We start from the raw sequence: 24,883 nt of genomic DNA, 5'->3' as shown, positions 1-24,883 counted from the left end.
TCTCTAGTTATTCCAAATGAACAGTTAATTCCTCGATTTTTGCTCTTTCTTCTTTTTTGATATTGGCATTTAGGGCAATAAACCTCCCTCTTAGCACTGCCTTTGCTGCATCCCATAAATTTTTATATGGTGGGTTTTCATTTTCATTTGCCTTGAGATAGCTACTGATTTCTCTTATAACTTCTTCCTTGACCCATTGGTTGTTTAAGAGTGTGTTGTTGAGCCTCCTCATATTTGTGAATTTTCTGGCCCTCTGCACATTATTAATCTCCAACTTCATTCTTTTATGATCTGAGAATGTGTTTTGTATGATTTCAATCTTTTTAAATTTATTGAGACTTGCTTTGTGACCTAGCATATGGTTTATCCTTGAGAATGATCCATGAGCACTTGAGAAAAAGGTGTATCCTGCTGTTGTGGGGTGTAACGTTCTATAAATGTCTGCTAAGTCTAGTTTGTTTATTGTATTATTCAAATTCTCTGCCTCTTTATAGATTCTCTGTATAGATGTTCTGCCCATTGATGACAGTGGGGAATTGAAGCCTCCAACTATTATGGTAGATGTGTCTATTTCTCTTTTCAGTGTTTTTAGGGTTTTCCTTGTGTATTTTGGAGCACATAAATAAATAAATATCTGTGACTGTTATGTCTTCTTGTTGAATGGTTCCTTTTATTAATACATAGTGTTCTTCTTTGTCTCTTTTAACGGTTTTCCTTTGAAGTCTAATTTGTTGGATATTAGTATAGCTACACCTGCTCTTTTCTGATTGTTGTTTGCATGAAATATCTTTTCCCAACCATTCACTTTCAACCTATGTTTATCCTTGGGTCAGAAATGTATCCTGTAGACAGCATATAGATGGGTCCTGTTTTTTAATCCATTCTGCCAATCTATGTCTTTTGATTGGGGAGTTTAATACATTAACATTTAGTGTTATTACTGTAAGGGCAGTACTTTCTTCTACCATTTTACCTTTTGGATTTTATATGACATATCTAATTTTTCTTCTTTTTACCTTTACTGATAGTCTTCATTTCTACACTCTTCTCCACACCTCTCTCTCCTGTCTTTTCTTATCTGTCTCTAGTGCTCCCTTTACTATTTCTTGCAGAGCTGGTCTCTTGGTCACAAATTTTCTCAGTGATTTTTTTGCCTGAAAATGTTTTAATTTCCCCCTTATTTTTGAAGGACAATTTTGCTGGATATAGAATTCTTGGTTGGCAGTTTTTCTCTTTTAGTATCTTAAATATATTATACCACTGTCTTCTCACCTCCATGAGAGAGGTTTCTGCTGGGAAATCTATGCATAATCTTATTGGGCTTCCCTTTATGTGATGGATTGCTTTTCTGTTGCTGCTTTCAAAATTCTCTCTTTTTCTTTGACATCTGACATTCTGATTATTAAGTGTATTGGAGTACGTCTATTTGGATCTATTCTGTTTGGGGTATGCTGCACTTCTTGGATCTGTAATTTTAAGTCTTTCATAAGAGTTGAGAAATTATCAGTGATAATTTCCTCCATTAGTTTTTCTCCTCCTTTTCCCTTCCCTTCTCCTTCTGGGACACCCAGAAGGGACAGCATGTATATTTGTGCGCTTCATGCTGTCATTCAATTCCCTGAGCCCCTGTTCATATTTTTCCATTCTCTTCCCTATAGTTTCTTTTTCTTGTCGGATTTCAGATGTTCCATCCTCCAGTTCACTAATCCTATCTTCTCCCTCTTGAAATCTAACACTGTAGGTTTCCATTGCTTTTTTCATCTCTTCTACTGTGCCTTTCATTCCCATAAGCTCTGTGATTTGTTTTCTCAGACTTTCGATTTCTTCTTTTTGTTCATTCCTTGCCTTCTTTTTTTATTATTTTTAAATCTATTTATTAATTTAAAAAATTAACAAACAAAATAAAACATTAACATATATAATCAGTAATTCACAATATCATCACTTAGTTGCATATTCATCATCTCTTAGAACATTTGCATTAATTCAGAAAAAGAAATAAAAAGACAATAGAAAAAGAAATAAAACGAACACAGGAAAGAAAAAAAGATTATACCTACCATACCCCTTACCTCTCGCTTTCATTGATCACTAGCATTTCAAACTAAATTTATTTTAACATTTGTTCCCCCTATCATTTATTTTTATTCCATATGTTCTACTCGTTTGTTGACAAAGTAGATAAAAGGAGCATCAGACACAAGGTTTTCACAACCACACAGTCACACTGTGAAAACTATATCATTGTACAATCATCCTCAAGAAACATGGCTACTGGAACACAGCTCTACATTTTCAGGCAGTTCCCTCCAGCCTCTCCACTACATCTTGAATAGCAAGATGATATCTACTTAATGCATAAGAATAACCTCCAGGATAACCTCTCACCTCTGTTTGAAATCTCTCAGCCATTGACACTTTGTCTCATTTCCCTCTTCCCCCTTTTGGTGGAGAAGGTTTTCTCAATCCGTTGATGCTGAGCCTCAGCTCATTCTAGGATTTCTGTCCCATGTTGCCAGGAAGGTCCACACCCCTGGGAGTCATGTCCCAAATAGACAGGGGGAGGGTGGTGAGATTGCTTGTTGTGTTGGCTGGAGAGAGAGGCCACATCTGAGCAACAAAAGAGGCTCTTTTGGGGGTGACTCTTAGGCCTAAATTTTAAGTAGACTTGACCTACGCTTTGTGGGGTTAAGTTTCATATGAACAAACCCCAAGACTGGGGGCTCAGCCTATAGCTTTTGGTTGTCCACACTGCTTGTAAGAATATCAAGAATTCAACTTGGGGAAGTTGAATTTCTCCCCGTTCTCACCATTCCCCCAAGGGGGCTTTGCAAATACTTTTCCACTCTCTGATCGAATCACTCTGGGATTCACTCTGGACAAACCAACAAAATCTCATGTCCTACCTGAGATTCCAAGTACATTCCTTGCCTTCTTTATATCCTCCCTCAATTCACTGACTTGATTTTTAATGAGGTTTTCCACGTCTGTTTGAACATTCTGAATTAATTGTTTCAACTCCTGTTATCTCATTTGAATTGCTAGTTTGTTCCTTGACTGGGCCATATCTTCAATTTTCCTAATATGATTCATTATTTTTTACTGTTGTCTAGGCATTTAATTTCCTTAATCAGTTTATTCTGGAGATTGTTTTCACTTTTTTCACCTAGGATTTTCTTGCTGGATGAGTTTGTCATCTGTCTGTTCTTTGACATTCAGTTTAGCTTATTCTAGACTTCTAGCTTAGGTTTTGTTTAACAGATCAGAATTTTTCAGTTCTTGTTTTCTTTTTTCTTGCCCTGCCTGTATGGTGCCTTTTTTTTTTCTCACTTAGGAGGGTCTACTTAGGTATTATAGACAGCAGTCAGATTTTCCCAGACCAAACTGGCCTCTTCTCAGGAGGAAAGAGTCACCTGTGTCAATTTTCCCTGAGGATGAGATTCAGCAGGTTGAAAGACTTTCCTATGAAGCCTCTAGACTGCGTTTTCCTATCCTGCCCAGAATGTGATGCTTGTCTGCCTGTGGGTCCCACCAGTATAAGGTGATGTGGTACCTTTAACTTCAGCTGACATTCCCTGCTGGGGGTGTGGTTGAGACAGAGAGGCTGTAGGCTGGCTTTAATCATTTCAGTTTTGAGGTCTGAATTCCTTGAGGGAGGGATTCCACCTGAGCTGGGCCCACCCCTCTGAAGGCACAGCTTCCAGACAAGCTCTCAAACAAGTTTAATTTCACACTTGCCTGGGGCAGTTAGAGCCTGAGAAGCCTCGTAGTTGTGTCCAAAGAGCCATAGAAACAAAGCTACAAAAAAGAAAAGAAAAGAAAATCCTCCTTTTCAGAGCAAGACCCCTTTCCTTGGGTTTGTGAATCAAGAGCTTAAATTGGTATGTTGCTCTGTGTGTGTTCCAGGTCCTATGTGTCCCCTCCTTTCCTTCAGGGCCCAAATCCTTTCAAGCGTTTTGTGCTGTCTGATCCAAAAGAACCTTTGTTGTTTTTTCTTTCTTTCTTTTTTCACCAGCTCTGCCCCCATGTGCCAGGACAAAACCCAGCAACCTCAGCATTTATTACAGGTTCAGCTGAACTGGAAGCCTATTTTTAGTAGTCAGAATTTGTTAATTAATTCCACAAATTTGAGCTTGGTTTCTCAGCCCCTTACTGCTAGTAAAGTCTCTTTCCTTTTCCCCTCTCGGAAGCAGCCTGTGGGGAAGGGGTGCCGGCCGCCGAGGCTTGGGGACTCACGGTTCTGGTTGGGATTGCAGCTGGTCCAGCTTGTCCAGACTGGTGTACACTGTGTGTCTGGCCACTGATATGGCCCCAGCAGTTGTTTTGTACTGTTCCTGGCTATTTACTAGCTGCTCTGGAGGACGAACTAAATCCCACACCTCACTACGCCACCATCTTGGCTCCTTCAAGACAAGTGTCTTTTGATGAAAAAGCTAAAGGAAGTGAGGCTGTGAGTCATGTGTACACCTAAGGGAAGGGCTTTCTGACAGTGAGAATGGGGGTACAAAGGCTTCGAGACAGGAATGACTGTGGCATGTCTGAAGAAGAGCAGAGAAGGCAGTGTGGGGGAAAGCCATGGGAAGCAAAGTTGGAGAACTGGCAGGGGTCAGGTCATGCCAAGCTTTGTAGGTCCTGGAAAGGACTTTTGCTCGTGCAATTGGAGACTTCTGAGCAGAGGACTGGCATGCTTTACTCTGACCTGTTGACAACACTCTGGCTGCCGGGTTGTAGGGCTGTAGGATCGCAAGAGCAGAAACCCAAAAACCAGTAAGAAGGTTATTGAAATAATCCTGGTGGGTTGTGAGAGCTTAGGTTCTTTTGGCACTTCATCCGCCTGTGTATTTGATTGGGAAAAGTATTCCCAGAGGACATAGGAATTTGTTGTTTCCCCCACTCTGGGCTGGTGCGACTGTGGGGGGGGGGGGCGGGGGGGGAGAGGTTGTCAATCTCTGGATCTATTTTGGAGACAGAGCTGATAAGTAGGCTAATGGGTTTGAGGGAAAGGAGTCAAAGGCAACACCAAAGTTGCTGACCTGAGTGGGAAGAACAGAGAAGGGGAAGTCTCGAGGAGCAGTAGAATGGATTTGGAGGTGGGGGCTGGGGAAGGAGACGTTAAGAGCTCAGGTTTAGACAGGTTCAGTTTGAGATGGAACAGACACCCAGGTGGAGGTGTTAAGTTGGGTATATGGGCCGGGAACTTAAGGAAAAGGTCCATGCTGAAAACGTAACGTGGGAGTGAGTCATCATAAGTGACATAGTATTTAAAGCCTAGAAACAGTGAGATCACCTAGGGAGTGAGTATAGAGCGAAAAGGGAAGAGAGGCGGGGACTAAGCCCCGGGTACACCAATGTTTACAGAGCTCAGAGGTGAAGAGGAACCAACCAAAGAGAGGCCAGAAAGGCAGGAGAGAGTGGTGTATCAGAAGCCAAGTGAGGGAAAGCTTTGCAAGGAGATCAACTGTGCCAAACCCTGCTGACGGGTGTGGAAGACCCAGGAGGTCTGGGTTGCATGACATCCTTGTGGCTCCCTCCCAAATAATTCCCTTCTGTGGCTGTTCCCCTAAGCTGCTCTCCAGTTGTGTTCTCCCCACAACCTCTCTCCACTTAGTGACTCAGTAGTTGGCAAACATTTTCTTAAAGGGCCAGAAAATAAGTATTTTAAGCTTTGTGGGACGTAGCATCTCTGTTGACTCTGTGGTAATAGTGCAAAAACAGCCACGGACAAGGCGTAAACAAATGATTTCTCCATTTTTTAAAGCTTGTTGATTTGGGATGATATACTACACATACCAAACACCCAACAGATTGAGTCTGGGCACTTTTTGAAACAAAATTTCCATAACGGCTCTTTTTAACTTCCTGTCAATGTGAAGATGAAACACTGAACTACTTTCAATCTTTTCATGATCTCAATTAAATGTCAAAGGCCCAGGTTATTAATGGAATGATAAGAAAAAAGGGGGAAATAAAGGTACAATATTAATTTCCTGTTTCAAAGATTGTGCTTTTCCTCACAAAAGCTCAACAAACAGCTCACAAAAGCAGTTTATCAGCTGCTTTTTAAGAAGCTATACAGGGATTTAACCCATCTACCATGTGAAGTCCTAGGAAAACCTGTAATCCTTTTTACCTAGAGGTAACATTATATATTCCACATGAAGTATTAGATACATAGGATCCTTTCTTATACTGCACTAAATACATCCCAAACTCAGGATCATTTAGAGTAATGTGTGAATCTTAATGAGATTAATGGTTAGATTTTTAGATGTCATTTGGTATTGCTTTCTTGCACTATTTTATAACCAGTGCTTTAAAATAACATGCATTTTTTTTCCTTCAACATTTGATACATAGAAAGTATCCTTTAATGCACACAATTGTATACTTCAAAATACCCTAACAATGGAGAAATGAACAATGTTACAAAATGATTTTTCTTTGACTGCTACTCATTAAGTACTATTTCATGTCACTCTTCTGGTGGTTGGAAATCCAATTGTCTAATTACCCATTCTTCTGCTCTAAAGGTGGACACGTATTCTATAAAGCAAAAACATCCTACTTACCTTTACCCAGAATATGAATGCAATTGTATTAGTGGTTCTCACAGTGTGGTCCCCGGACCAGCAGCACAGGCAGCACCTTGCAACCTGTTAGAAATGCAAATTCACAGCCCCAATGGTACAACCGCTGTGGAAGGCAGTTTGGTGGTTCCTCAGGAAGCTAAGTATAGAATTGCCATATGATCCAGCAATACCATTGCTAGGTATCTATTCAGAGGACAGGAGGGCAAGGACACAAAGGGACATATGCACACCAATGTTTACAGCAGAATTATTTACAACTGTCAAGAAATGGGAACAGCATAAATGTCCATCAACAGAAGAGTGGCTAAATAAGCCGTGATACATATAATAGAATATTACACAGCTGTCAGGCAGAATAAAGTCATGAAGCGTGTAACAACATGGATGGACCTTGAGGACATTATGTTGAGTGAGATTAGCCAGAAACAAAAGGACAAATACTGTATGGTCTCACTGATATGAACTAACATTAAATGAATGAACTTGGAGAATTTCAATTAAGAACAGAGGCCATCAGGAGATAGAAATAGGGTAGATTTTGGGTAATTGGAGCTGAAGGGATACAGATTGTGCAACACGACTGATTGTAAAAATTCAGAAATGGATAGCACAATACTACGTAATTGGAGCACAATAACGTTAATGCACTCAATGACGCTGACTGTGTGAAATGATAGAGGGAGGAGGGCTGGGGGCACAAATGAAACCGGAAGGAAAGATAGACGATTGATTTGAACAGTGAATAAAAAAGCATTTGCAAAGTCCCCTTGGGGGAATGGCGAGAAAGAGGGAAAATTCGACTTCCCCATTTGGAGAATTCTTAATATTCTCTCAAGCAGTGGGGACAACCAAATCAATAGACCAAGCCCTCAATCTTGGGGACTGTTCATATGAAACTTATCCCTGCAAAGGATAGACTAGGCCTACTTAAAATTAGGCCTAAGAGTCACCCCCAGAGCAACAACTTCTTTTGTTGCACAAATGTGGCCTCTCTCTCTCAGCCAATATGGCAAGCAAATTCACCACCCTCCCCTTCTCTATGTGGAAAATGACTCCCAGGGGGGTAAACCTCCCTGGCAACAGGGTACGAAATCCTAGAATGAGCTGGGACTCAGCACCAAGGGACAGAGAAAATCTCCTCAACCGAAAGGGGGGAGAGAGAAATGAGACAAAATAAAGTATCAGTGGCTGAGAGATTTCAAACAGGGTTGAGAGGTTATCCTGGGGGTTAGTGTTACAGTTTATAGATATCCCTTTTAGTTTAAGGTGTATTAGAGAGGATAGAGTGAAGTGCCTGAAACTGTAGAGCTGTGCTCCAGCAGCCATGTTTCTTTTTTTTTTTGTCTTTTTTCTAACTTTTTTTATTGTATAGTAAAACATATATACAAAGCAAAGAAAGAAAAAAGCAATAGTTTTCAAAGCACTTTTCAACAAGTAGTTACAGGATGGATCCCAGAGTTTGTCATGGGCTACCATACCATCATCTCAGATTTTTCCTTCTAGCTGCTCCAGAATATAGGTGGCCAAAGGGCTTAAATAATTTTTTATCATCACAATCATCTTTTTTTCCTTCTTTTTTTCCGAAAAATAACATATATACAAAAAAGCAATAAATTTCAAAGCACTGCACCACAATTAGTTGTAGAACATATTTCAGACTTTGACATGGGTTACAATTCCACAAGTTTGGATTTTTACTTCTAGTTGCTCTAAAATACTTGAGACTAAAAGAAATATCAATTCAATGATTCAGCATTCATATTCATTTGTTAAATCCTATCTTCTCTGTATAACTCCACCATTACCTTTGATCTTTCCATAACCCTTTTTAGGGGTGTTTGGGCTATGGCAATTATAAATTTTTCACATTGGAAGGGTATATCACTAATATGAGGTAGGACGATGGAATTATCTGATGTTCTGGAGAGGCTGGGCTAGGTTTCAGGAGCAGCCATGTTTCTTGAAGATGAATATATAACGATACAGCTTTTGCAATATGACTATGTGATTGTGAAAACCTCTTTTTGTCTGATGCTTCTTTTATCTATGATATTGACAGATGAGTAAAAAAAACATGGATTAAAAATAAATAATAGGGGGAACAAATGTTAAAATAAATTGAGTAGATTGAAATACTAGAGAACAATGAAAGGGAGTGGTAAGGGGTATAGAAAAAAAACAGAGGGAACAAAGGTTAAATATACTGAATAGATGGAAATACTACCGGTCAATGAGAGGATGGGGTAAGGGGTATGGTATGTATGAGTTTTTTCTTTTTATCTCTTTTTCTGGAGTGATGCAAATGTTCTAAAAAATCATCATGGTGATGAATACACTACTATGTGATGATATTGCGAGCCATTGATTGTACACCATGCACGGAACGTGTGTATATTAAGAATGTTCATGTTTGTATGTTGTTTTGGTTTGACAACAAAATATAAATTAAAAAAAAATTCTAAATACAAAAAAAAAAAAAAAAAAAAAATTTCACGGCCCCATCCCAGGCCTATTGGATCAGAAACTCTAGTATGGAGTCCAACAACCTGAGGTTAACAAGCCTTCTGGGGTATTCTGGTGTACACAATTTGCAAATCACTGGATTAAATCCTCTATAATCAGATGAAAAAAACTATATGAATGAGACAAAGCAACACTTAAGGTAAAGTTAACTTATTGTGCTGGTGCTGGTGAGATGAACACAGAAACCACTTCTGGGGACAGCTACATGGGCACACCAGGCCCTGGCAGCTCAGATCCCGGTCTGCACCCCCAACCCCAGCCTCCACACGTGATACAGGATTTAGGGGATGGAACTTAGGAACTGGTTGAGTCCCAGGTAGGAGACAGCTGTGATGACAGTGACCATCGGAGATCAGCCACTAGTGAATCTGGTCCATGTACATCACTTCTGTGATTTCCTTGAGGTATGTGGGTGACAACTGTTTGCCACTACCTGCTCAGTAGGGTGCCAAAGCAGGTATGTCCTCATAACCACAGACCACGTGTCATGATTGACACGTGAGAGCCACGGCTGAGAGCCGGTCAATGCGATGTCACTGACCACATAATGCACGTAAGTCAGATGCATTAGAGTAGGAAACACTTTTATTCTTAAAAGCAATTGTTTTAAGAAAAAGGAATCATAACTGTACTTGTTGGTAATCACACTGGCCATTATCAGAATAGTACATGCTATTAAGAAAAACAGATTTCTTTTTTTTCTAAAATGCTCCTCACGGATTAGTCGCATCTATTCTATGACAAAGTGGATGACACGGTAAGCCTGTTCTAAGGAGCAAGAGACTCAGACTCTGAAACTTGAGCCTTGGCTTCCTCTAAACACTTTCCTTTGCTGCAGCAGATGATCAAAGAATTTCACTATACTTTTTCCAGAGCTAAGAAAGGCTACCCACCTAATCATGCCAGAGCTCAACAGATCAGCATTAATAATCACCAGAAAAGGCACTTTAAAACACATTTGACAAGGAGTGACACTAATGCAAAAAGAACTGGTATAAGCCCCGCCCAAAACTCTGTCATAGCTCACATAGAGATGAACCATGTTTCTGTCTCAATATGTATATATGTGTACATATTATACACACATACATATCCCCACCCATAAGTATCTGGGGAAGTTTCCTTTAATTGGATACTACACAAAAATTCTAGTCATTATTTAGAAGAGTATTGACAATTTAAAGCCAAAAAACAATAAACAAACAAAAAAAACCCTAGTATACCCCTTTATGCACACACAAAAAAACCCAGTAAAATAAATACTCAAAACTTTTCCAGGTTTCCCAGTGTCCACCCATGCAAGAAAAACAAACAAACAAAGTTTTCCAGGTGGTTAGCTATTAAAATAATAAAATCTGGCATTTATAAAAACGCGCATTCCACTATAGGGAACAGGGTTGATATTTTTGGTACTGTAAATCTCACACTCTCACATATCCATATTGCTTAGGCTGATGGGTACGGAACAAATAGAAGAAATTTCTTCCACAGATTCTTTCCTTCCAGTACCCACCAAGTTGTAGTTATATTGTGTTATTCCATTTAATTTAAAATATAAACAAAGTCTTGTATAAATACATTTTTAGGATATCTAAAGTCTCAATGATATTTACACAGAGTATTTAACAGGTCTTTGCTAACTGAATGGAACCGGCCAGGGCTGGACCTTCTAGCTCAAGGCTGGGATAGACCAAACCATCTGGGTACCAGGTAGACAAAAGACTGCTGACTCCTTCTCAAGGACAGTATCTGGATGTTCTTAGGGCATGAAAAAACAATTAGTAACGGCCTTCAAAGCTTAATTACTAACTGTATAATGCCTGAGAACAAAAATCAAAGTGATTCCTTAAAGGTTAAGAGTCAGACGCCAAGAGTTTCTGTTTTTTAGCTGCTGGCTCCTCAGTCTTCTGCAGTTCTAAAGTACACGTGCTGGATTTGAGGGTGGCGTCTGCTTTAAGGTTGTCCATGACAACGGTGAAGCCTGAGAGGAGGTACCCCCCACCTCCGCTCATCAGGAGTTTAGGGTGACTTCGGTCTGGCAAAATCTAATTGAGACAGAAAGTCACACAGTCATGTTTTTCTCAGCAGACGGAGCACATGCTAACAATACACATGCCAAAATCTGAATTTAAACGACACAAATTCTCTTGAAGATTTCAACAGACCAGTTCCTAAGGTTATGTTCATTCTTTCACATGACAGGGCACAGAAAAGACTGAAAAGTACAGTAACTAAAATTAGCTTAAATGATTTTCTTTGGAAAAATAAAATCAAAGCCCTATTTCTCTTAAAAGCTGGTTTCTGGCAGAGAAAGGGCAGGGTTTTTTGCGGTGCTTTGGGCCTGAGATGGAGCCTAGGTTCAGGAAGCAGCAGCGACACTCAGCCCCGCTCGCTGCCACCCTGTTGATTTCAGTGAGAATTCTTCTCTCCTGTTCCCACAGCCAAACAAGATGACCCCACAAAGGGAGGGTGCCCAAGGCAACCTTGGAAAGGCTTCCCTCTGATCTCCCTTTGAGGGGGGGACTGGCTACAGGGAGCACAGATGGCAGACCCCTCCAGCTGCCTCTTTTGGAGGCTCACAGCAGCCATCACAGGGGGCAGGGTGCCAGGACCGGGCCATTCTTGCCCAGGACAGGGCTCCTTGGATGGGCAATCTCTGCTCTCAGGCTCCCTATCAGTCTGGCCAAGACATTCTCTGGGCAGCGCTGTGGGCTTGTCCAACCCAGTCGTCCTTCCTCGCCCTCTCCTTTCACATGACCACACCAGCCAGCATCAGGACCTGAAGGCTCTGCCTGCCTAGTCCTGCTCCGTCTCCCCTTATCCTCCAATGGCATCTCTTAGGCTTCTAATCCCATCTTGGCAAATACCTCTCAGATGGCCTTAACTGACACAGCTCACGAAAAAAATCCTGAAAACTTGACCTAAAGATTGCTCAGCAGAAAGGAGAGGCCCGCTCTCTGGTGTGCCTGGAGACATAACTATTATCAACTATTTTCTTCCATGGTGATATTAAAGCTTTGGGGAATTACAAACCAAAACCACTTGTGTTTTAAATACTTCTGGGCTAGAGTTAAAGAATCATAAATGCTGACAAGAGAAAAATGGTCAGGAAAGGTCAGGCACTTTGCAAGTTACAGGCATGAGGCTTTCTCATCTCCTTAGATAGAAATAGGTATGACTCTATGTAACAAGTTCTGGCACTACTGCAGGGAGCCCAGGACTCAGTAGAGCGGCTCCTGGGACTGGCTATGAGAGTACGTACACGTACCTGGTAATTTCTGAGCCAGGTTTCGGACAGCCTGAGGTTGATGACCCCTCCCCTTTCCCTCAGTTTTGTGTAGCACTCCAACAGAGGCTGAAGGCGAAAACAGAGTTCTGGTAAGAATTTCTTCATGGGCAACAGTTTGAAAATCAACATCAGATGTGGTACTCCGCACCCGTTCTGTTTTGTTATTACCTCTTTATACTGACAGTAGACTACGAATGGTCGTGAAGGGGCCACAAAGTCCAGCAAAGACAGCAGCAGTGGGGTAGGATGGAAACGACTAGCTACAATTAAACTGCAAGGAAAATGTGAGATATTTCTCTACTCCCCTGAAGTGGAAGATAAGGTTTAAAAATACATTTAAAATGACGATGTATTTATTTGCCCGACTCAAGCAGAGAAGAGATTTAAATACAACATCCTTGAAATTCAAACCAGAAAAAAAATCATGAGCCATTCTTTTCTTAGGAAACACAGACTGGATTAGAAATTCTCATGGTGCTTTGAAACTCTAAGTATCATCTAATGACATTTTTGATTTAAAAAAAACTCAATATTGTACACAGGAGTTTTGCAGATATCTGAATCTATAGCTCCTTACTACGAGATTTTCATCAGCCATTGCCCATTTCCAGGATCACAGCATTTGAATGACAACCCCCCCCCTGGCACCTAGAGGGACTACACATCCCAGCTGATGTATCTCACTGGAGAAATTTTAAATTCATCTAAAATTCTTAAATCAGTACAATCAACTTCCTATCGCCCCCAGACTCAGCCTCCTTTCTTAAAAAACCTTAGACAGAATCTTCATCTCTGCTCCTACTGGAATCAAAAGCACACAAGCAAGAAGAAAATGCCCGTCTGGTGGAGGCAGAGCTTGCAGGACCCAAGATGCCTCCTGCCTCCTTTCATCAACATACCCATCTGCATTCCTTTCGCTCAGCAGAGCAGCAGCCTCCAAATGTCTTTTTCTCTGCTCTTCTTGTCTCTTCTGCTTTTCCTGAATCTTTAAGAAGAAAAATAAGAAACCAATATCCTGAGGTCATTCAGTCAGATTAATGGAATGCTGGTCTGTCAAAACATTTCAACAGTATTTATTAACTTGGATGACAGCGACAGAAGGAAATTATTTATAAGGAAGTGGCTGAATCACAAAAAAGCCTAAATATTACAAAAGCACCACAAAGCTGCCTTTTCAATGCTTCTGTCCTTTACTCCATTTCAAAGACTAAACTACATACACGTGTCCAGATGCACATACATGCACACTTTCTCCAACTGTTCTGATATAATTTTGGACCTGATGCTCCAAAGCTAAACCAAATCTCATCATTCAAATGGTATTAACTGGGGCCCTGTGGAAACTATCATGAAAATATCCAGAAGGGAACCTGGACATGCTTACATAATCTTTTTTGCTTCCTCTGTCTTTATGTCCCTTGTACTCTGCATCTTCAGAAACCATTTCCACTGTTTCTTGTTTTTCTGGGTGACTGCTCTCTGGGCCTTCTGCCATGCTGTCCTCATTCTCTTGTTCACGAGGCTGCTCTTCCTCGAGTGTGCCATTGCTTTCCCCAGCCGAAGCACTGGCTTTTAGCTCTTGAGACAATGTCTCAGGAGAAAACGTTCCATTTAGGAGACTGTCCACTTTGTTGAGGGGGAATTCATAAAGACCACTGAGGAAAGATTCAGGAAACCCAAAACATGTTGTTGCTGCCCGAACAGGTCCGCCTCCAGGGTACAGCTGAATAATGGAGCCAAAACCTTCAGACACAAGAAAAGCAGTTGATGACAGCAGTGACCCTAGAACCATCCAAACTCTCAGAGGGCCCTGCACAGCAATAAAATTGAAGCTCCCTCTACTTAACTCTGCTCTGAGGCTTAAGGACAATGCGGCTTCTATGAGAGTCAGTTTGGAGTCTATGAATATTCGCAATAGAGGTGATCTAATCCCCAGACAGTGTGCCAACAAGTCTTAAACAAGCCTATCCCCTTGGCACTACAGTAAAACTCTGTGACCATGAAAATCTGGACGTCGCATGATTACCGACTTGCTCTCAGCTTCCCCCCAGCTCAGTCCTCCAACAGAGCAATTAAAAGTCCTTATCTTTTGAGGTCAGAGCAAGGGTAGGCAGCCCCATCCAGGAAGAATACCTACTCCTATTATTCTTCCTGCCCAATCCACAATTCAGGTCAATAACATGTGGAAATCACTATTCCGGAAGTCTTAGCCAGGCCCAGGTTCCAAAATCATACCGCCTGATACTGAAGCTAGGGGGCACACTGCCATCAGGGGTGCCAACACCCGCCTGGGAGATCTGGATTGTGCAGGAAGGTCCCAGGGACAGGACTGTGCAGACTGGTCACTTCAACTGGCCTTATAGTAACTCGACCCTGCTTTCCCTGAGTTTGAATTTTGTGGACTTTTTTAACACATCACGGTGGAGGTGGCTTACTGAACTTGACAATGCTGATTCTCACCTCCCATTCGCTCCATCATGGCACCAAGCACCAAACCTGCACATGTTTCCATAACAATCATCTTATTGCCAGCACGGATATTTCCCAAGGTCAGCATCTGGGCTAGTGTATCGTATCTCATGTGGCTAAGGAAAAAAGAATGGTTTGTTTATTTTTAGCTAAGCATGCCTAATACCTTGATCACTATTTTCCAAGTTTTGCCTGTTTTACAAAAATTATATTGCTGAGATTACTGGTTGCTTTGGACATCATTATAAAAGGACTTAATAATTTATGAGGAGGGAGGACACTTTATGCAGGTAAGCAAGTTTTACATTTTATTTAAATTGATGACTTTCTTAAGGATATATTTTCCCCCATTAATACGATGAAAGGAAAAGCGTACTTAATTTTTCCAGGTTCTCTTGCATAATACATAATTGAAAGAATGCGGGTAGATGGCCTCACAACAGTAATGACCGCTTCATATCTGGGGGGACAAAGAAACAAAACACCAAATTAAAAAAAACTGGTTAAAATAAGAGTTGATAACCATTTTCATCTTTTTCAAACAAAAACTACTCACTTCTTTTTCTTCTTTTTTATATATTTATCTTGAGCAAATTCTGTCTTGTCTCGGAATGTTGTACTATTTTCAATTAACTGCTGAACTATTTCCTGTAAGAAAAGGAACAAGCAGATTTTCTGAAACTTTATTTCCATACAGCACATGCATTCAGATTTTTTTTATTTGTTTTTATTCCAGGATATGTCTGGTTCTCCATTCCCTTTTCCAAGACAGTTCAAATACATGAACTCTGTATTTTTTATTCTCTTTAAAATTTTGTATTAAAACACAAGTACTTGGGGTACAAGGGTAGTTCAGTGGTGGAATTCTCGCCTGCCATGTGGGAGACCTGGGTTCAATTTCTGGCCTATGCACTTCACCCCTCCCCAAAATATTCAACAAATGGTGCTGCAATGACAAGATACTTACATGGAAAAAGAATGAAATATGATCCCCACCATACAGCATACAAACAACAATAACAACAAAAGCACAAGTACTTTATAGCCCTGTTTAAAACAATACAAAAGAACAGAGATATACAATGAAAAGGTAAAGAGAGGTGAAAGAAACTGTCATTCCTGAAGATACTGGCAGAAAACATTATCAAAAAGGGGTAAAGTTAAATTCTGACCTGCAGTAGGTTATTAAATTTCCTGTCACCAAAATATTAGTAATGTGATTCACTTACATCCTAGCATGTAAGTATCAAATCTCTAATATAACAAATTGCTTATATATTTCAATCTACTTTTAACAGAAGTGTAACATCATATTTACATTTTACATTATGTAAATTCTGCTTTAAAAATAAAGCAATTTCCTAAATAATGAACACACAAAATAACAAACAAACAAATCCTTTGAATATTACCTCTCCTTTAATGCCCTTGTCCTTCAAAGCTTTTATGTCATCTTGGGTAAGTTTCTGAGATTTCCCATCGTCAATTATATTTCGATTATCAGTACCCGCTTCTTTAGTCTCTAAGGAAGGAAATTGCTATATGACATTTATGATCTGGAATTATTTTATAATCTTTCCTTTTTTACATTGATACTCACACCCAGCCCGTCAGTCACTCAGATTTGGTCTTCCAGCTTCACTGCCCCACTGGAGACCACTATCCTCTCCTGCCACGAATACCCCAAGCCTCCTTCCTCATCTTCCTACTCCCACTTTCGTCCTCTTATTATCAACCTGGATACTAGTGTGCTCTCTCTCTCTCTCTCTTTTTTTTACATGTAAATTGGCTCATCTAGTCCCCAGGCTTAAAACGATATAGTAGCTTCCCATAGTAACTGGAATGCATGCCAAAGATGACCTTTGAGGTCACGTATGATCCAGCCTCTGCCTACATTTCAGGCTTCATCTCTTGGGCCCTAAGTTTCAGCTATATCACTGTTCTTTCTGTTCCCTGAACACACCAAGCTCAGTCCTACCATAGGACTTCAGTACTTGATGCTCTTCCAGCAGATATGTGGCTAGATCCTTTCCATCCTTTGGGGCTGAACTGATCACCATCTCAGCAAAGCCCTGCCTCACCTAATCTGAAATTATGCTGCTTGCTTAACTATTAGACTATTTTCGGTCTACCCTACTGTTAAGTGTATCCTATGAATTGGCATACTCCCAATATCTAATCATGTCTGGCACATATTTGGTATTAATAAAAATATGGACATTAATTTAAAAGTATTTAATTAGCTGTTTTGATCTAGCATTTTTGTTAATGATAACAGCTAAAATATGGGGGTTCTTATTAAATACTAGAATACCAGACACTGTCAGGGGCTACTTATATGTCATATCACTGAACCTCCACTACAACCCAAGTGTTAAATGTATTCGTGGCCCCATTTTAGAGAAACCAAATAATCTGCCTAAAGTCACAAGCCAAGTGATAGAGTCAGAACTTAAACCTTGCCAGCTGGATTCACAGCCAGGCCTCTTAACTGCTACATTAGACACTAACTACCTCACTGTTGTTACTTAACTTCTGGGCACTGAAAGGACTCGACACATGCTGCACTTGTGAGAAAGCGGCAGGGACTCATGGCCTGGCTCAATGGCAGAGAGGCAATTAATGGGAGGCTGGAGCTAGAATCTAGGTCTTCAGAACAAAGGCAGAGTTTGCTTCATTCCATCAAGCTACAGTCCGTAGACTTTGCGATATCCTGGTCTAGCATTTTAAAATTAATTGCACGTTGATGTATTTCTGACCAGCCAGTCGAAGAGCATCTATTTCATATACCTAAAGCAACGCACCTGATGTAGGCTCTTCCTTCTTCTTCTTGGGCTGAAGACTTCCTTCACTGGTCACTTCAAATGTGGTTCCGTAACTATGACCAATAACGTTATCCAGATAGAACCACTGTTTTTCAAAAGTTACTTTTCTGGGGAAGAAAAAGCAATCAATTAACTGAATCTCATTTACATTCAGTTTACAAAAGACATACTCTTTCTAGAGGTTGCTGTTCTTTCCAAAATGGGGCCGCACAAAGATCAGCAGCATTAGCTCTGAACAAAAACCAACAAATGAACAATAAAGAACCAGGTTGAAGCAGTGACACAAAATTAATCAATCTGCACAAAACACTGAATTTTGGAAAGAAGCAACAAAAACAGAAGAATGTTCTTCTTCTGGGTTATTAGCCTGACCCCTCTTGGTACTGTCTGACATGATGTCCTTATCAGAGGGTCACCAAAACTGCCAGACCAGTGGACACACACTGCAGCACTCTTATTCGAGAAAATCTCAGAACTGAGCAATCATTGAGATGAAAAGGACGTATCAAATCATTGGTCCCATTGGCCATTTTATGTGAAAATTTTCTAAATAAAGCAAACTATAAATAAAAACTGATAATCTACACATTGCTAAACTAACACTGATGATGACATACTGAGAGCCAGACAACTTTAGGTTGTTCCATTACTCAGAATTTTATCTTATTTCAACCCCCGCATGGGCAGGTACTGGGAATCAAGCCCGGGTCTCTGGCATGGCTATCTTACTGCAATTTAAAAGGGTAATCACACAAGAAGAAAAATTTTTCCTTTCAAGAGAAGAAAACTAACATATGCTGAGTATCAACTTGTGTGTGCCAGGTGTGTTTTATTTTTTCATTTAATTCTCACAGTAATCTAGGGGCTTTCCAGATGAGTAATTTGAGACTTAGAGAGAAGTATCTTGTCTAAAATTCACGGTTGCCAAGTGCTACAGCTGGGATTCAAATCCAGGTCTGCCTGAATCTAAAGCTTGGTTCTTTTTCACTATACCATATAACCTACCCCAGGAAGGACCAATGGCCCTAAAGGAATTGCTGGATTTCGGGACACAGTCCATATCCCACAGAATTATGAATTCTGGAAGACATGTGCTGGTTAATTCTGTTTGTGTCCACCCCTCCTCCTTCTCTACCTTTCTCTGTGTCCTGAAGTCTGACCATAACCCTGCATGGACTGCCATCACCCAGGCTCTTTTCCCAAAGGTTTCTCACCATGACCAGTATCTTGGGGTGTCAAGTCCTTTACCGGTTTCCAAAGTCCTGCCACACCCATGGATGTGTCACACATTGACTAAAGTTTCCTCATTTGAACTACCTGACTGCAGTTTTGTTTCCTGCCAAGATCCTAAGTGATCCAGGTAAGGACACTTCTTTTCCTTTGCTAATTGTTTTGCTATGTGACCAACACATAACAGAACAGAAAAGACACTTAAATATTTGCTGACATCAAACACTTCAAGAAGTCCAAACTCAGTTCAGCCCAGATGTGCATCCCCACCTTCATTCTCCAAACCCCTAATGCTAAGAAAACACTGGGTCTGAGCTGGGCTGGTATGGAGTGTCATGCAAACTGATCTGTCTGATAGGAGGTCCCTATTCCAGCCAGAAAACTGGGCCCAGTCAGAGAGATGTGGGAGCCAGGTCTATACTGGGAAAGTGTAGGATCTGCAGAGTCTCTTATTTGGAGAGCTAGAATTGCTAATCCCAACTAGATGAGTGCAGCCCAAGGGAAGGGGTGAAGGGGGAAACCTGGCCTGGGAAGTATTGGGCTCTGAGGGGTTATTTTCTAAATAAAGCAGAAACCACTTCTATGGCTTCTGCCAATGAAAGTCTGATGAAAAGTGTTTCCTAATAAATATCTATAACAGTGTTTAATAGAACTAGAGATGTTGCTGCCTGTCTCCTTAGTAATGAAAAAGTTCTTGCCTAAAGGAGTATACCATTAAGAAGTACACTCAAAAAACACATTTCAAAATAAGCAACTTAAAAGGACAGTATGAGGGGAAAAAAAAGGGGAAAACAAAAGTTTCACCTGGATGGTCATTACACAGATAAGTAACTGAGGATCATTCTTTGAATTACACATCTATGATCTAAGGATTTTCTGATATTTGTGTTACACCATTAAAAATTTTAAATAATTAGTTTGAAGATCCCCTCCCCAAAATTATGAACTTGGAAGCAAGCACACATTTCTAGTTAAAAATTCTGAAAACAACAACAAATACTAGCTTTAAGAATACCAAAGCACAATAGTGGTGTGGATTAGTTATAAAATTTCTCTAATTTTAACCATTAAAATGATTTATGGAGAATTTAAAAGTGCTTAAAAGCTGGTATACATACTACATTTCTAGACAAAATGAAACACAGGTGCTCTCCCTTACCCCATTTATTATTTTTTTTTCTGAGCTTGTTCAAAAAAGCTTACTTGTCACCAGGTTGGTGCCTTGGGACTGTGATTTGATTATTCTGTGATAACTCCACTTTAAATACCAGTCAGCAGTATAATTCACATGGAAGTAAAATAATTCATCTAAAGTGAAACCTGTCAGAAATCACAAATCTTACTAGTATAGCTTACTGATCTGCAGAAAGCTGCTGTCTTGACATTGTACTCAACATAGATCTTTGTCAAAAGCAATATAATAACCCAGCTCTAAAGAAAATTTGGTTGTACTTCTTAGATAAATTAAACATCCCAATACATTTTCACCATTAATAAGCTGCTGAGATTTAACAACTCCCTATGCCCAACAGAAAGTTAACAAAATTTCCACTTTCCTACGACCAAAGCAGAGTGATAATCAGTCAGTAGGCTTCCAAACCAGACCTAATTTCAAATTCTGAGACCAAAGCAAATTCGTTAACGTTTCCAGACCAAGTATCTTGGTGTAAAATGAGGGAATTCCAAACAGATCCCACATTGTATGGGCCATTGTCTCCAATGTTATTCAGTGTAGACAGGTATTTCCATTTTGGTAGTGACAAGAGGACAGAAAGCCAAAGAAAAGGTTAGGGAGAGTTCATTTCTGCAGGAGTAAAAGTTCTGGCTGAAGAAGTTCCTAATATAACTCATATGGACAGCTTAATTGAATACCATAAGTACATGGAACCTTGAGTAGGGCATAAGATTTTGTAGGTCTGTCCAGAGTGATGACCCAATAAATTCCAGAGTGATTTGAACAGTGAGTAAAAAACTATTTGCAAAGTCCCCTTAGGGGAACGGTGAGAAAGGGGGAAAGTTCAACTTCCCCAAGTGGAGAATTCTTGATATTCTCACAACTAAAGGAACAGACTGAGCACCCAATCTTGGGGTTCATTCATACGAAACTTAACCCCACAAAGGGTAGGTCAAGTCTACTTAAAATTAGGGCTAAGAGACATCCCCAAGAGAACCATTTTTGTTGCTCAGATGTGGCCTCTCTCTCCAGCCAACACAACAAGCAAACTCATGGCCCTCCCTCTGTCTATGTGGGACATGACTCCCAGGGGTGTGGACCTTCCTGGCATCCTAGAATGAGCTGGGACTTAGCATCAAGGGATTGAGAAAACCTTCTCAACCAAAAGGGGGAAGAGCAAAATGAGACAAAATAAAGTCTCAATGGCTGAGAGATACCAAACTGAGTCGAGAGGTTATCCTGGAGGTTATTCTTATGCATTAAATAGATAACACATTGTTATTCAAGATGTAATGGAGAGGCTGGAGGGAACTGCCTGAAAATGTAGAGCTGTGTTTCAGTAGCCATGTTTCTTGAAGATGATTGTACAATGATATAGCTTTCGGCACAATGTGACTGTGTGATTGTGAAAATCTTGTGTCTGATGCTCCTTTTATCTAACTTATCAACAGACGAGTAAAACATGAAATAAAAATAAATAATGGGGGAACAAATGTTAAAATAAATTTAGTAGATTGAAATGCTAGTGATCAATGAAAAGGAAGGGTAAGGAGTATGGTATGTATGAATTCTTTTCTGTTGTCTTTTTATTTCTTCTTCTGAATTGAGGCAAATGTTCTAAGAAATGATCATGATGATGAATATGCAACTATGTGATGATATTGTGAATTACTGATTATATATGTAGAAAGGAATGATCATATGTTAAGAATGTTTGTTTCTTTATGTTTTTAAAAAAATTTTAATTAATTAAAAAATTTTAAAAAGAACGTTATTTTTTAATTTAAAAATTAATAAAAAAATGAAAAAATTAAAAAATAGAAACTTAAAAAAAGTTCTGGCTGAAGAAATGGGAGAAAAGAGAGTTTATGGAAAAAAAGGAAGTGGGGTGAGGAAGGAAAACTATAAAAAGCAAGGATGAGACCCGAAGATTATGAGGGAGATGGTCCTGGGATAAGAGAGAGAAAAAATCCTAAGATTTAGGGAATGGATCCTAGGACAAGGTAGGGGTGGGGGGCATCCGAGGGCCAAGACAGGATTATGGGAAAGGACTCCTGGAAAGACTGAGAGGGATGCTGAAGGCAGGGGGGCAAGTATGAGACCCTGGAGAGAGGTTCGGTAGGAATCAGGTAGTGGTAGGGGAAATCTCAATGGACAAGGATGGGAGATCTCAAGGGACAAGGATGGGATCTTCGGGGAGAAGGCCTCTGAGAGGAAACACCAGAAGAGATAACGAGGGCGGGAGATGGGAACCCAGGAAGCCAAGCCTTAGCGAGAGGATCTGTGGGAGACTGATGACCGGGACAACTAAGGCCTGCTACCCGACTCACTTTCTCCGCTGGATCTGCACCGCTTTAAACACGTCTTCCCGTTTCAACACCACGAAGTCGCCGTCGCGGATTCGGTGGTCCGCGGGCTGCGGGGGCTGCTCCCCGGTGCCCTCCATGACGCTTCACCAGTCTCCCTGCTCTGCAGCGGTTTTCTACCCCGATGCCTCTTGACCGTCTTCCTCTGCTGTCGCTTCAGGTAACCTCACCTCTCACAGCCCTGCAGGATCCGAAGCTGTGGGACCGGCACCGCCCCCACGTGCAGCGCGCCGCTTCCGCCTTCCGGCCCGCCCTGGGCACCGCTTCCGGGAACCTCAGGGCTTCCGTCGGTCCGAGCTCCTTGATTGGCTCCGTCCCGCCCCTCCCGTCTCGGCGCTTCCTTGGTGGGAAGTTGCGTCATAGAAGCGCCAAAAAAGAACTTGGAGAAAGACTGGTAGCGGCTTGAGGCAGTTTTGCGGCGCTGGTCCCACAGCTTCGGATCCTGCAGGGTTGTGAGAGGTGACCCAAAAGTGGTGCGGTTCACTTTTCCTGGAGGCGTCGCAGTTGGAGAAACTGAGGTGTCGGAACCGCTCTGCCAGGTGAGACCGGTCCCGCGCGCGCACGCCGAGCGACCTGCGGCTGAGTAGAACCGCAGGACCTAGGCGGGGTTGCCAGGGGAATTCGGACCTCGGAGTCTCTTCCGCTGCGCTTCCCTCCCCGGAGCAAGACAGAACCGAGCGGGGCAAATCAGTACCCAGGAGCCGGCCGAGACGTGACTTAGGAGAGTTTGGGGCCCCCTGTCCTTTGCAGGTAAGAAGTTAGCGTGAGAAGAATAAAGTGGCTTATTTAACGACGCACAATAGGCTACCTTTACTCATTCTTCTATAGTCTACCGCTTGCATTGGTGTTGGAATTCTTAGAAGTTATTCTCACTTTATCTCCTTTTAGAAGGGTATGGCATAGCGCTGATCTCTGTTCTGTCACCAAATAACTTTGATCTTGGTTAATTCACATAATTTCTTTGGACTTCGCTTTCCTTTTTCCTCCACCCCCCCACCCCGCTTTGTGGCGTTTTGAAAAAGAAGGAAAATGAATGTATGGATGTGTGTCCTTAGTACTGCATAATCATTTTTAGTTTTGTGGCTTGATTTAATTTATACTGACACAATTTTGGGGCACTGTCATTTCATGGATGAATGCAAACTAACTGTGATGTTGACGTCAGTGAAGGCAGGAAGATGAAGTTTATGGGGAAGAGGTTGTGATGCTATGTAGTGTCAACTTAGACTTCCCTTTCTTAACATATAATATGGTTTCAGTAATTATCAAAGTCCTGGCCTGCTGTAAAATCGTGAACTTGTTTAATTATTAATGTATTTATTAGCTGTGCCCCTTTATGTGACGGTTTGTTAAACTCTTTTGTAATGAATTGCAGTATGGTATACGAAAATATTTGTATTCGTTACCCTTAGAATATGAATTATTTTAACACCCATTTTTAAAGATCATTTATGTTTTGATATTGCTGCTCAGCCTAGAACTTTCTTTGTAGTTTGAATTTAACAAAAAAGAGTATCTGACTATGTACAAAATAGAAAAGAAGTAAATGGATAATTAGTGAAAAAAAGAGATTTTATACTACATCAGTATATTATTGATATGCTTCCAAAAAAAATTACTACGTTTTCAGCGGTTAATCCAAAAGCAAGTATTGACCTCAGAATGATCTTGTTTTTGGTATCTTTTTAAGGCAAACTTGTAAATCTTCTGGAAAATTAACTTATCTTCTATGTTGACCCCTACAGAGGAGAAAGGAGAAGGAAAGGTTGAAACATTGTACCTTGTCCCACTTCTGTACTTTTCCAGAAAGGTCTATCTTGGATGCTTTTGTAAGAATATCAGTGTCTAGCTAATAAAAATGATATACTGCAGAATGGGATGGGTTGTATATAAGGAACTATGATGTTTCCCTACTGGCACACACGTGGTGATTAATGTTTAGCCTGTACTGTTCTATAATGTTACAAAACCCTACAGTTATTTAAATTTTATTGGCTGTCTTATTTTCATTTCTAGTGTGGGAGCTCCTTAAAAGCAGTTATAGTACCTGTTCATATTTTTATCCCATGAGCATCTAGTTACATGGTCCAACAGTGACATGTTTATGGTATATCTTAAAAGGAGTTAGGGATTACAGGGGGGTGAAAGGGTAGTTCAGTGGTAGAATTCTTGCCTGCCATGCGGGAGACTTGGGTTCGATTCCTGGCCCATGCATTTCCCAAAAACAGAACAACAAGCAAACAAGGAAAAAATACCCAAACAAACAAATTCAACAGCTGGTGCCGCAATAATGGGATTATTCACATGGAAAAAGAATGAAATGTGACCCCAGGCATATAGGGTACAAAAAAAAGGGAATTAGGGATTTGAAGAGTAACGATAGAATGTTTGGCACCTGTATCACAATGTACAAAGTG

The 24,883-nt window shown here is 40.7% G+C and overlaps 2 protein-coding genes across 7 annotated transcripts in view; one reads left to right on the top strand and one right to left on the bottom strand.

The window, feature by feature from the left end:
- Window positions 1–9,680: 9,680 nt before the first annotated feature.
- TRMT6 (tRNA methyltransferase 6 non-catalytic subunit) lies at window positions 9,681–22,780 on the bottom strand. The gene is made up of 11 exons (XM_077116105.1): window positions 22,431–22,780; window positions 17,676–17,803; window positions 16,284–16,393; window positions 15,428–15,519; window positions 15,248–15,331; window positions 14,863–14,987; window positions 13,787–14,145; window positions 13,302–13,387; window positions 12,571–12,673; window positions 12,382–12,468; window positions 9,681–11,158 (listed from the first exon to the last, which is right to left on the bottom strand). The coding sequence occupies exons 1-11, from the start codon at window positions 22,544–22,546 to the stop codon at window positions 10,967–10,969; spliced, it is 1,482 nt and encodes a 493-aa protein (XP_076972220.1). The 5' UTR covers window positions 22,547–22,780; the 3' UTR covers window positions 9,681–10,966.
- Window positions 22,781–22,789: 9 nt separating this feature from the next.
- Window positions 22,790–24,883, top strand: part of MCM8 (minichromosome maintenance 8 homologous recombination repair factor) — a 38,307-nt gene continuing 36,213 nt past the window's right edge. For 2 of the 6 annotated variants that reach the window (XM_077116040.1, XM_077116014.1), the window contains exon 1: window positions 22,791–23,216. The gene's annotated coding sequence lies outside the window, so the exon portion shown is untranslated. Of the gene's footprint in view, window positions 23,217–24,883 lie in introns of all 6 variants that reach the window. The other 4 variants (XM_077116050.1, XM_077116033.1, XM_077116060.1 and 1 more) reach the window with 3 other exon arrangements.

The sequence above is a fragment of the Tamandua tetradactyla genome, chromosome 1 (assembly GCF_023851605.1).
Source record: "Tamandua tetradactyla isolate mTamTet1 chromosome 1, mTamTet1.pri, whole genome shotgun sequence".
NCBI lineage: Eukaryota > Metazoa > Chordata > Mammalia > Pilosa > Myrmecophagidae > Tamandua > Tamandua tetradactyla.
The sequence above is the reverse complement of the archived record's forward strand: the minus strand, read 5'-3'. Positions and strand labels throughout refer to the sequence as shown.